At 49.2% G+C, this 12,907-nt stretch overlaps 1 protein-coding gene across 1 annotated transcript in view; it reads left to right on the forward strand.

Moving 5' to 3' along the window:
* Positions 1-2,183: 2,183 nt before the first annotated feature.
* The window catches only part of PSD4 (pleckstrin and Sec7 domain containing 4), a 29,724-nt gene continuing 19,000 nt past the window's right edge, over positions 2,184-12,907 (forward strand). The window contains exons 1-2 of the mRNA XM_036748022.1: positions 2,184-2,262; positions 9,787-10,873. Of these exons, the coding sequence (XP_036603917.1) occupies positions 9,905-10,873 (969 nt within the window). The 5' untranslated portion in view covers positions 2,184-2,262; positions 9,787-9,904. The remainder of the gene's footprint in view (positions 2,263-9,786; positions 10,874-12,907) is intronic.

Here is a 12,907-nt window from a genome sequence, read left to right on the forward strand (position 1 = left end):
AAGCAAACAGGAAGTCAGCTTCTGCTCCCAGAAGAAAAGGTTAGAGACAAGAGCGGGGCTTTGCCCTGCTGAGGCCTGTCTATCCAGTTTGTCCATCAAAGACAGGCTGGGGTAGGCAGATTGGACTCTGCATCACCTGAGTCAAGAAGGGAAGACCCAGGGGGGTTGAGAATCTAAGGTCACTGTCTGGACTTCACCAGCCATTCTTGCTCCTGGGGTGAACTCATTGGGGAAGGGCAGAGAGATGGATGGGAGGAGGTGTGGTAGACAATCTGGCCCAGCCAGCATAGCTGATAGCTGGACCACTCCCCAGAGAGTCTAGCCCTAGTTATTATTGCTGGGTGGGGAAAGGTGCCTTGGGCAAAGGTGGATGTTGAGAGAAGGGTGACAGGGACTGGACCCTTGTGAGTAGTAGACAGGGGCGATGAGGTTAGGGAGCCATACGTTTTTAGGGGTGCTCAAGATCCCAAAATACCAATGCACCGAGTCCTGCCAAATGATTTCGACTCAAGCCCTCTCAGCCAAAGAAAAACAAGGTTTATTAAAAATTCACAGTAATGGGTTGACTCTTAGGTAGCCTGAGCATTTATGATGCTAATGCCAGCAGGCTAGGTTGAATCTGAGTGCCTTCATGGAGGCAAGATAAGACATATACGGAAAAATTGTGGGAGGGATCTAGGGGTGGCCAAGTAGCCTGGGGTGACTAGAGGGGGGGTTTAGGAAGAGTCTTGAGGAGGAGTCTAAGGAGGATCTTGATGGGACTGGGGTGACTAGAGATCAGATTCCAGCAGTGAGATTAAGGGTGGAAAATGGCTGAAGGCCACCTGGAGATAACAGACACTACAGGGCTAGGCCCAGCTGAAAGGCTCATGGCCTTAGGTGAAGGCCAGATCAAGTGGGAAGATTCAAGGAGAGTTCAAGGGGGTTCCCAGAAACTGTACCCAATCATCATGATGTAGATTTGAGGATCATGACATTGGCTTAGAAAAGCCCTGAAAGTCATGGGAGTAATAGGTCCAAAAAACACTGGGAAGAAATGCACCCCCTGAAACAAAGTCCCACTTGGCTTGCCCTACTTGTAGCTCACCCGATCATAGACTCATCCAGTTATACTTGGAAGGGACATTGGTGCATTACAGTTTGAGATGCCCCGCTGTGGTTTGAGATGCCCAGCTCACCAGCTCAGCCTTGGTTCTAGGGCCTGTGTAGAGAAGGATGTCTCTCCCTCAGCATCTTTGTGTAATCAAGACCCAGCCACGAGGTCTAGGCTGGCCTAGATCCTAGAGAGCTCTCCCCATTGTGGTTCCAAGAACTATTTCTCTTCTTGTCATGGAAGAGGGAACTGGGGGCAGAACTGATCTCAAGCCAGGGCTTTTAGGGGGTCTCATTTGTTAATGCCCCTCCCTCCCATATGCCATTGCACTCATCCTCCCCAGCTAAACACAGGACAAAGATCAGGATTCCCAGCCTGAGGGCAAGGGAAGAAGAAAGTAGATTTCCCAGCTTGCACTGCATTCTCAATAGAACCTGAACTGGGCTGGGTGTGAGAAGACCCTACTTCTACTCTACCTCCAAGACTGACTTATCAGTGTGACTTTAAGCAAGTCACCTCACCCACTTTTGTTGCATATATCTGATAAATGAGGATAACAATCTCTGCCATTTTCCCTCCAAGAGGTGTGTCTTTGTAAAAGTCTGAACACCCCAGATGTACATCCTTCAAACATGCACATGCTGGGTGTAAAGGCCCCAAAGCTGGAGCTCTAGTGTGGGAAAGCAGAGGAAATGGGCCCCCAACCTGCCTCCATCAGCCACATCAGGTCCCCCAGAGAAGCCTAAGACATGGAAGGACAGGGCTGACAGTGATGATTGAGGGCTGTGGAGGGAGGATGGCAACTGTCTCTCACCCTGCCTCCCCAGCCAACTCCAACCCCTATGAGAACCAGGGAAGGGCAAGGCCTGGCCCCAATTCTGAGCCTGGTGTAGGGGCAGATGGGCAGCCATTGGGCAGAGCGGGGGGCAGCAAAGAAAGAGAAAGGGGAAGAGGAGGGCCACCCTTGGCCCAGGCTACATCTTGTGGGCAGGAAGTGTGTGATGGGGAGCTCTTGAGGGAACCATGGGGGAGGTGACTGGGAGCTGGAAGGCGGAAGGCGGAAGCTAGCTAACGCTGCCCCATTCACCAGGGAGGACGGACCTCGGAGGTCGGAGCTGCTCCCTGGGGAGATCCAGGACAATTTTATTCCTTCTTCCAGCCCTGGAGGGGTGAGTGTTGTGGATCCACTGAAAGGGCCTGGGAAGGGACAAGGGACCTCAGAGCAAAGATATAGAAAGAATCCTATGTGAGATGTTCTTGAGAGGGGTGGGTAGATAGTACACTGGCCTTGGAATCAGGGAGACCTGAGTTCAAATTCTGCCTTGGATACTTATTACCTAGGTGATCCTAGGCAAGTCTGTTTATGTCTCTGGGTGTCAGTTTACTCATTTGTAAAATAAAGGGCAGGACTCAATGACCTCTAAGGTCCCTTCCTTAAATCTATGATATTGTGAGAAAGCCCAGCAAAGAGAAGATGAAAGGTTAATTATGTGATGATTAAACAGTTAGTCGGTCAGCAGGTATTTCTTGCACAGTATCTAACCCTTCTCTAAGAGCATCCTGCCACATCCTCCCAGCCCTCGCCCCACTCCTTCCGGCCTACATCAGAGAGCACTTCTCCTGTGCCGCCCCCCCACCCCCATTGCTGGCTCCCAGCCAAGCATCCAGGCTTCCGGTGATGGATTAAAGGCAATATGTGCTATGCCTGCCCCCTCCATCACTGCTATGACCCTCCTGGTTATGAACAGGCTGAAGTGCCTTCCTGGCCAACCCTAAATCTTCCACTTGCCCCACCTGCTGGGGCCCCTGCAAAGAAATCCAAAGGGATGCAAAGAAAAGGTCAAGGGAAGCCAGGGTGGAAACTTAGCCCCCCAGGGGCTTCCCTTAGGCAGCTGACACAAGAACTCTCCATAATCCAGAGGTTGAGAGTCAAGGGTCAGCCCCATGGGCAAGAACAGGGCTGGTGGACAAAGAGCCATGTGAGATGGGGGGGGGGGGTCCAAATCCATGAAGACCAACAGGTTCCCGCACCAGGGTTTTCAGCAGGTTCTGAGCAGCAGTGTCTGCACTAGAGACTGTGACCTCCCTAGTTGTCAGGAAGTGACCCACAATCGTACTATCTCATTGCATCTGGGAAACCCACCTGCCTAGTGCCCCTTCCTCAAACCTCAAGAGTGACCAGGAATAGCACGAAAATCAAGGGGTTTTTACCTGGTGCTTTGAGAACTCCCAGCCAGAGGCTTTGGGAAGCCATTAATAAATAAGATAGGACTTCCAAAGACAACCTGGTCTGCCTTCCATTCAACAACAGCAAAATTCAACCAATGTGCTAAACAGCTGATGATGTGTGCAAGGGAATGTTGTGAGGAAGAAGGAAAGTCCTCACCCGTATGAAGTTGTTCTATTGGGATGGGGAAAGGAGGAGAGGGAGGGAGGCAGCAGAGTGGGAAGTCTCTATACACATCAAGCAATCAGTCAGTCAGTCGATCAGTGAGCATTTATTAAGTCTTTACTTACTATGTACAGGTGCTGTGTACTAGGGATACAAAGGAAAATAAAAAACCATCCCTGCCCTCAAGGAGAGAATTCTTTCCAGGCTCAGGAAGCAAGCAATAAAACATCAAATTTGGGAAAATATTTGTGGTCTGGTCCAGCTGGAATGTGGAGTGTATGAAGGGAATACTGTGTGATAAAGGCAGAAAGATACTAGGTAGGAACCCAATTGTAGAAGGCTGTGAAAGCCAAGCTCAAGAAATTGTACTTTATCCCAAAGGCAATAGAAAGCCACCAAAATCTTTTGAGTAGAGGAGTGATGTGGTCAGAGGCAGCCAGTGAGACGGTGGACAGAGCACCGGCCCTGAAGTCAGGAAGACCTGAGTTCAAATCCAGCTTCAGATACTTACTAGCTGTGTGACCCTGGGCAAGTCAGTTCACTTCTGCTTGCCTCAGTTTCCTCATCTGTAAAATAGAATTAATAACAGCACCTACTTCCTAGAGTTATGAGGATCAAATGAGATTATATTTGTTTAAAAAAGATGTTTAGCACGGTTCCTGGCACATAATAGGTACTGTGTAAATACTGTTCCCTTCTTCCTTTCTTCTACTCCTGCCTTAGGGAGATTTTTGACAGAGATAGCTGAAGCAGGGAGACCAGCTGGGGTTATTATAAGTAGTTCAGGTGAGAGGTAATGGGGAGATCAAAGCCAGGGCACTTAGCTATGTAATTAGAGCTGCATTCTTAACCTGGGTGCTATGAACTTGTGTGTGTGAGAGAGAGAGAGAGTATGTATGTATATGCACGTGTATATGCATGTGCATGCGTGCACACATACTCACATCGTGACATGTTAAGTGCATGTGCACACATATAGCACGTTCTATATTTGAGACATATACATGTGTGGTATGTACACATCTCATATACTGTTGTATGTAAATATACATGTGTGTATTCATACATAGATAACATTATACATGTCTGTGTATATAAACACAGGTTTATAGCACCCAGTTTAAAAACCCTGCTCTATGTACTTATATACTCATATATGAGTTCATATACATACATATGTTTTAATAACTATATTTCACTATAATTGGTTTCTTTTATAATCCTATGTGTTACATTTTACAAGGCAGCTAGGTGGCACAGTAGATGGAGCACTGGGCTTGGAGTCCAAGAGACCTGAGTTCAAATCCAGCCTCAGACATTGTGTGACCCTGAGCAAGTCACTTCACCCTGTTTGCCTCAGTTTCCTCATTCACAAAATGAGCTGGAGAAAGAAGTGGCAAACCACTCCAGTCTCCTTGCTGAGAAAACCCCAAATAGGGTCAGGAAGAGTCAAAAATGGCCCAACAACAACATTACATTTTACGCATTTAAAAACAGGAGTCTGACAAGGGGTTCCTAAGCTTCTCCAGGTTGCCTGAGGGATCCAGGACACAAAGAAAACGATAAAAACGCCCGGACTGCAGAGGACCCAAATGCCAGCCGGGTCGTGGAGATCACATGTTTTGAGAAGGAAGTTCCTGGGAAGGGGAGGAGAAGGGGGAGGGGGATGGGGCGGCACACTGGTCCCTAGGGAGCCAAGAGGAGTAAGAAAGACCTAAGTTTAGATCCCGCCTCATACGTTTACTAGCTGTGTGACCCTGGACAAGTCACCCAACTTGTCTGCTGCAGTTTCCTCATCACAGGGCAGTTGTGAGCTTCAGGTGAAACACTGTATAAAGCGCCCTACGGATCTTAGAGCGCCGCGGCAATGCTGTGGTTACTGTTACCGGCGTTATTATTTAGACACAGGGCTGTGGGGCGGGATTATGTGCCGGAGCTGCTTCCCAGGCCCAGCTGGGCTTAGGCCAGTTCGGTTCAGGCTCAGGGGGGACCTGCTTGGGGAGGAGAGGAAACAAAATGCAGGCAGCCTCGTAGGAGCCCCGCCTGCTGGCCGGCAAGTGGCCAGGATGTCATCCTCCTCTCTTTCCTCCTCTCCCTCCTCCTTTTTCTCCTCTTCCTCCTCTTCCTGTCCCTCCTCCTCTTCCTTCTCATCCTCCCCTTTCTCCTCGTCCTCCATTTTCTCCTCTTCCTCCCTCTTCCTCTCTTCCTATCTTCCTCTTCCATCCCTCTTCTTGACCTTGGCTTTTGGCCCCCAGACTTGGCAATCAGGGCTTTGAAGGTGGGAAGTCCCCTCCAAACATGCCCAAGGAACCCTCTACCTCAAAGTCCTTTCTCTCCTCCCCCCTTTTCTCTCTCCCCCTCCCCCTCTCGGTCTCTGTCTCTCTCCCTTCCCCTCCCTCCTTCTCTCAGTCTCTCTCTCCTCCCTCCCCTCTCTATCTCTGTCTCTCTTTCTCCCCCTCCCTCCTTCTCTCTGTCTCTCTCCCTCCTCCCTCCCCCTCTGTCTCTTTCTCTGTCTTCCTCCCCCTATTCTCCCTCCCCTCTCTGTCTATGTCTCTCTCTCTCAATGGCTGTATTTGCATGAACGAAGGCCTTTCTTCCTTCCTGGCAGGATGTGGGGCCTCGGGGAAGATGTCTCTCTCCCCTGGGGCAGAGGTCTGACCACCATGCGCTGTCTTCTTCCTTTGCCAGCTCCCTGCCCTCCTGGAGCACGGTCCCAGAGTCTCTCTCTCCTTCCTTGTTGGGAACCTCTCCGATTCATTTCCTCTGGCCACACACATGCCTAAACGGGATGGGCAAAACCAGACCCTGAGTCACCAGCCTTGGCTGGACCCAGAGAAATCATGGGATTCCCTTGTCCAAGGGAAGTGGAAGTTTCCAGGACAGAGTGAATGAGGCCTCACACGGCCAGGGAAGGAGTCCTAATAAAGCCAGAGGGCTGAGTGAGGTCTTTGATACGGGGCCAAATTGCTCTGTTTTGGGAGCCCAGTGAGTGAACAGAGTGCAGGAAGACCTGACTTCTAATCCTGACTCAGATAATTCTTGGCTGCAGGACCCTAAGACATAAGTTCTTTCAGGCTTGACTTCCTCATCGATAGAATAGACATAGCAGTTTCCTCGAAGGGATTGTTCTAAGGTTCAAATAAGTTAATACATGTGAAGAAAGAGCTTTGCACATCTGAAAACCCTACAGAGAGCTGAGGCCCCTTCTCCTGTGGGGACCAAGGGCTGTCCACCTATGTGGGTAGGGCCATAGCCGCTGTTTTTGTTCAGGTTGGGAGTGTCTTAGATCTGGGCTTCCTCAAATGCCTTAGGCAGGACCAGAGTCAAAAAGTCTGCATGGCAGCTGATGTTTCCATGATGCCTTATGGGGTACCAAGTCCTTTTCATCAGCTCAGCCTCCCAACAACCCTGGGAGGCAGGTCCTGCAAGAGGCTATTATCCCCACTTTACTGATAAAGAAACTGAGGCTTAGCCAGGTTAAGTGAATGGAGTGGTTGATTTAAAGCTGGAAGGGTCAAGTCCAGCCCCTCCCCCCCCCCCCCCAGAGATGAGGAAACAGACCTGGAAGGGCTGGGGAGTCTGCGGCCTTGAGGCCATAATTGGCCCTCTAGGTCCTCAAGTGTGGTTCTGTTCTCTTCTGGGTACAGCATGCCTCTACCCTAAACTTTCTTCTCTTTCTCTGGCTTTTCTCCTCTCCCCAGCAAGGCCTTCTAGCTTAACCTTATTATTCCCTAAATCTACAATAATAATAGCAGAACACAATTCTATAACCCTGTTCTATTTAGCTTTCTTGGTAAGAGAGAGTATGATTACCCCCATTTCACACACGGCAAACTGAGGCTTAGAAAAGCTGAATGACTTGCCCAAGGTCACACGTCTTGTAAGCAGTAGAGGTGGGACTGAAGCCCCCCTTTTCTGATGCTAAATCCAGTGCTCTCCGTTCTGCTCTGCCTTCTCCACATAAGCAGATGTGAGCACAGATGACTGTCACACATTCAATTTACCCCAAAGGGCATCCACATTGACTTTGCTCAGGGGCAACAGTGAGCAAAGCAGGCTCTTTTTCACTATGGAAGGAGGCGATTGAGTTGAACTGGCAACAGAGCCCAAGGGTTCAGGCTTCTTCATGGATGTTCCCATCCACTTAGCCCTCTCTCCATGGAGAGAGCATTGGGCCTGGGTTCAAATCTCGCCTTTTATACCAACCGACCTCCCTGGACCTCAGTTTACTCAACTAGAAAATGACCAGGTTGAGTGAGATGGTGTCCAAGGTCCTTTCTAGATTCCTTTCTAGAATCCCTCAAGAGGCTTCCTCTTTTCCTGCTAATTAGCCTGAAGAGGGCTGGCGGGTCTAGCTCTTGGCTGCCACCTGGTGGCCGTCTGCTAGAAGTGCCTCCTCATTGCCTTCTCAGGCTGCCAAATTCTAAGGATCCTAGATAAAAAGTCCAGTGTCCCTCAGGGAAGGGCTGCTTAGAACGTTCTTGCTGATGAGGCACAGGACAACTATGGTCTAGCCCAAGTCCTCCTCCTCGGCATCTAAATAATGGCCAGATAGGGGCAGTGTCCCTGGGATGAAGAGGAGGAGGAGGAGGAGGAGGGGTAAGAGGAGGAAGAGGAGGAGGAAGGGGAGGAGGAAGGGAAGAAAATGAAGAGGGGAGGGGGAGAAACAGGAGAACAGGGGAAGAGGAGGGAGGGGGAAAAGGAGGAAGAAAAAGAGCTAGGATTTATATAGCACTTGAAGGTTTACAAAGCCTTTCCAAACGGTTCTCACCTTATCCTCACAATAATCCTGTGGGGAGGGTGATTAAGTGACTTGCCCGAGGTCATAAGAGTAGACAGGATTCACACCCAGGCCTTTCCTCCTGACTCCAGCTACGGCTCTTCACATGTGACATTACTGTGCCTAGCAGCATCTTCCCCAAGGAGCTCCAGGCAAGGCTGAACTCTCCAGGCTCTGGGAGAGACCCAGCTCCTTTTGCTTTTGTAAAGTTCTGATTCTTCCCACCACATTCCCACCCCTCAACTGACTGTAGATTCCTTAAGAGTCTGTGTCTTGTCTTTGATTCCCCAGCCATTAGTTTGTTCACTTTAGGATTAGAGCTACAGCTGGAAGGGACCTCCAAGGCCATCTGGTCCAGTGCCCTCATCTTACAGATGAGGAACCCGGGTGAGGGGTGTGGGATGGGGAAGTGACTTGTCCAAGGTCATACAACTATTAAAGGTAGAGGTCCATAAAGCGAGGACCCAGGATTTCCCGGGATGTAGGCACTCTCTCCACGGACATAGGTCATAGCATCAGGCTCAGAAGAGATGAAGTGACTTAAAAGAAACAAGCTCAAAGATTTGGAGCTGGGAGGAACCCCAGAGATCACCAAGGCCAACATTCACAGAAGAGAAAAATGAGACACAGAAAGGCTGAGTGACCTACCCAAGATCGGATAGCAAGTAAGAATTCGAACCCAGGGCTCCAAGCCTAGTATTCCCTCCATCACACCATGCTGCCTTTAGCAAGTGTCAGAGCAGGATTTAAGTGATTAATGAGCATTTGTTGTTGACTGGAAGATCCAGTTGAGTTAGTTTCTCAGGGAACCTCCCCTCCTCCCTATGTGCCTCCAAGAGTTTACCCCAATGGGAAGAGCTGAAGGATGACAGGAAGGAAGTATTAAGGAGAGACTGGATCTCCCCCAGCCCAGTCAGGGATGTCACATGGAGGGATGAGGAAGGAGAAGATGCCTGCAATGGATGGAAGGTTGGAATAAATCATTTCCAAGGCTTCGGATTCTAGAAAGTCAGTTAATAAACATTTATTAAGCAACTTCTATGTGCCAGGCATTTTGCTAAGGGCTGAGGAATCAAAGAAAGGCAAAAGACAGTACTTGCCCTCACGAGGCTTACACTCTAGTGGGGAAAACAACATGAAATAACTATGTACAAACGAACTATATACCGAATAAATCGAAGAAAATCCAGAGGGAAGGCAGGCCAAATTCCTCTCATCTAACCTGTGCCTAAGCAGGAATCCCACCTCCCTCACCGTACACACACACACACACACACACACACACACACACACACGCACACACGCGCACACACACGTACACACACGTACACACACACACACACACACACACACACACACACACACACACACCCCCAAACCAATGGTTCTCTTCCAGGCTTAGACTTGGGCTACCCCATACTTTTCCATTTTCTTCTGAGCCCCCCAGAGGTGTGATTTCCTTGGAGGCTGTGCTGGATCTCACCCAGAGTTCACTAACCATTGTTTGCTTTGGCTTTACAGGGTAGACCCACGTGCATCCCGGGGACTTCTCTGACCTGTCCTACTCTCAGCAAAGACAATGGGATTATAGGCAGAGGAGACAGCAGGCAGGCCCCAGCCAGCTACCACACTGCCTGGGATGATGGCTGGCCAAGGGCTCCCGGGTCAGCCTGAGTCCATGGGTTATCACCTGGCCCACTTGGGGGAGAATCTTCAGCAAGTCTCTGGAGACCCCCCAAGGGGAGTCTATGAGCCTCCAGAGGTTCCTGGACCTTGCATGGACCAAACCTGGGTTTTTGATCCAGCAAACCAAGATATCCCCAGAATCCTGGGTGCTAACAACAGCCCACAGGTGTTACCTCTTGCAGAACACTACCTTAGATCAGATAGGGATGCCTCACCCAGTTCTTCAAGAGAACGCCATCACTCGGGGAGAGATAGCCAGAACAACTCCACCCAGGTCATGTTCTGGGCCGGCATCCTACAGGCCCAGATGTGTGTTCTTGACCTGGAAGAAGAGCTGGAAAAGACAGATGTGTTCCGAGAAGAACTAAGGCGCTGCATACCTTCACCCATGGAGCTCCCAAGCTTCTCCCCATGTGGCCAAGATTCCCAGGACAGGGGCATGGGCCCCAGGTTCTCACACGTTGGGGAGGACTCTGAGGAAGACAGCAGCGGGCCAGAGGAGGAACCCAGAGAGTTTCCCCAGGATGGGTCCCTAACTTCTCCTGTGGAGTGGGGGGAAGAGGAGGAGAGTTTGTTCTTTGACAATCCCCTCTTCCTGGAGAGCCCTACCTCAGTCACTAGTACTCACGAAGAGCCTTGTTGGATCTTCCCAGTATCTGATGGAGAGGAGAGGACTGAGCAAGGAAGCCTCGAACCAGAGACTCAGTGGACCCAGAGATCCCCGCTCGAGGGAGGAAGGGGCTCAAGGAACCTAGAGAATAAGCCTGAATCAGTGACTGAGGTTGCTGATCCTAGTAGGGAGACTGACCCCTTGTATCCGGTGCCCACCTACAAACTGCATTATCAGTCCTGGGCGAAACAGGATTGTCCTAGTGTGCCTGCCTCTGTCTCCAGTCCTGTATTGGTGGAGGAGACTTTGTCGGTAAGGAAGAAGCCAATGTCCTCGAAAGAAGGTTGAGTCTGTCTATGAGAACACAAGCTAAGCTGGTTTGCCTGAGGGAGTGGGACCAAGGGTAACAGCAAAGCTGTCTCTGAGGCCAGCATCAAGGAAATAGAGCCAGAAAGGATCTTAGAACTCATCCAATCTAAGACCTTCATTTTACTTAAGAAGAAACTAAGCCCAAGAAAGATCAAGACTTGCTTAAGGTCACAGAGTTTAAAAGTGGTAGAGACAGGATTTGAACCCAGGTCCTCTGATTCCCCATGTTCTTTCCACCACACTGTTGTAGACATTTCTTACTAGAGTAGTTTCTTTTGTTTCCAGGGTCCTTCTGCAGAAGCATTGGAACCATCTTATTTTAAGGTGTTTTGGAACCCTTGGGAAGGGTTGAAATCTGAGGATGAGACAGAGAGCCTGGACCTCTGGCTCCTTTGCTCCATCCATAGTGCCCTTGGATGTGGTCCCTTCACTCTTTGAGATATGGACTGCATGCTCAGGGCAGTAGGAAGACTTCTTGTCCTTTGGAAGCCATGGGGCTCCTCCCCTAGTTTTCCTAGTGGAACCATCTACCAGGGCAGGTGCTCAATCAAAGGAGCATAGAGAGATCAGGGGAAAGATAAGGCATAGGACAAGGGCATACTCCAGGTTCCTTAAAGTTTACGGCTAAAGGTGTGCAGACCAGTTATACCTGTGATACAATTACCCAGGGGAATGTCCTCACCTTCCATTCCTAAGATCCTCATTGTTTATAATAATAGGGACAGCTAGGTGACACAGAGGACCTGCGTTCAAATCCAGTCTCAGATACTTACTAGCTGTGTGACCTTGGGCAAGTCACTTAACCCCAGTTGCCTCAAAAAATAGTAATACTATAACTCTCATTTATAGCAGCATCATTCAAATTATACGTGTGTGTGTGTGTGTGTGTCCTATAAAATATTTCACTTTAACCTCACTGCCACCCTAGGACGTTATTGTTATCCCCATTTTACAAATGAGGCAAACAATGATTTGCCCAGGGTCACACAGCTAGCATGGGTCTAAGGCAGAATTTGTACTCAGGTCCTCTTGCCTTCCACTGCATTCTGTGCACTACAGTTGCCATGGTTTCCACTTCAGTAATCAGCTCTTTGTTGATCAGAATCAGGCACAGAATTCAGCTCTCCTCATTGGTTCTTCCTCTGAAGGAGGTGAAGTCCACCCTTAGAAGGGGGTCTGTCTGGTTCTTCTGAGGGACGGTTTCCTACCATCCCAGAGGGAGGCTGTCCTGATTGTTCCCATCCGCAGAATGTTGTAGTGAAAAGAATAGTGGACCCAGAGTGAAATCTGCCATCCATCCTGCCTCCATCACTGGCTAACTATTCATTCTGGGCAAGGTACCACTTCTGGGGGTCTCTCATTCTCCTCGTCTGTGAAGTGAGTGGGTTGGACTCAATCATCACAAAATCACAATATCTTTGAAAAGGACTCCAGGGGACATCTGTTAAAGGGGCTCTTAACCTTGTCTTTTTTCTCAGACCCTTTGGTTATCTGATGAATAATGCTTTCAAAATAATGCTTTAGTATCTTTATTCATAATCAAAGGAAATGATCATTTTTCAGTAGAGATGAGTAAAAATGAAGATGTAAATTGTCTACCCATTCGAAGTCATGGACCCCCTGAAATCTATCCACAGATTCCTTGGGGGGGGTCTCTAGACCCCAGATTAAGGACCCCTGATTTAGTAGAACCCAAACCTAAGAAGGAATCCTCTCTGCAAAATCCCCAATGAGTTGTCATCCAGCCTCTATTTGAAAACTTACATCGATGAGACGCTCATTACCTTCCAAGATAGTCCTTTCCACTTTGGAACAGTTCGTATTGTTAGAAAGTGTTTCCTTAGATCAGGCTAAGCTTTACTTCTATAACTTTTCTTTGCCTATCTGGTTACAGACCTGGAGGTGAAATGTATTCACGTCAGAAGTATTCTCTCCCTTCTCTGGCCCCCAATTTTGGAATATCGACATTTCTAGGCA

This window comes from Trichosurus vulpecula, chromosome 3 (assembly GCF_011100635.1).
Source record: "Trichosurus vulpecula isolate mTriVul1 chromosome 3, mTriVul1.pri, whole genome shotgun sequence".
Taxonomy (NCBI): domain Eukaryota; kingdom Metazoa; phylum Chordata; class Mammalia; order Diprotodontia; family Phalangeridae; genus Trichosurus; species Trichosurus vulpecula.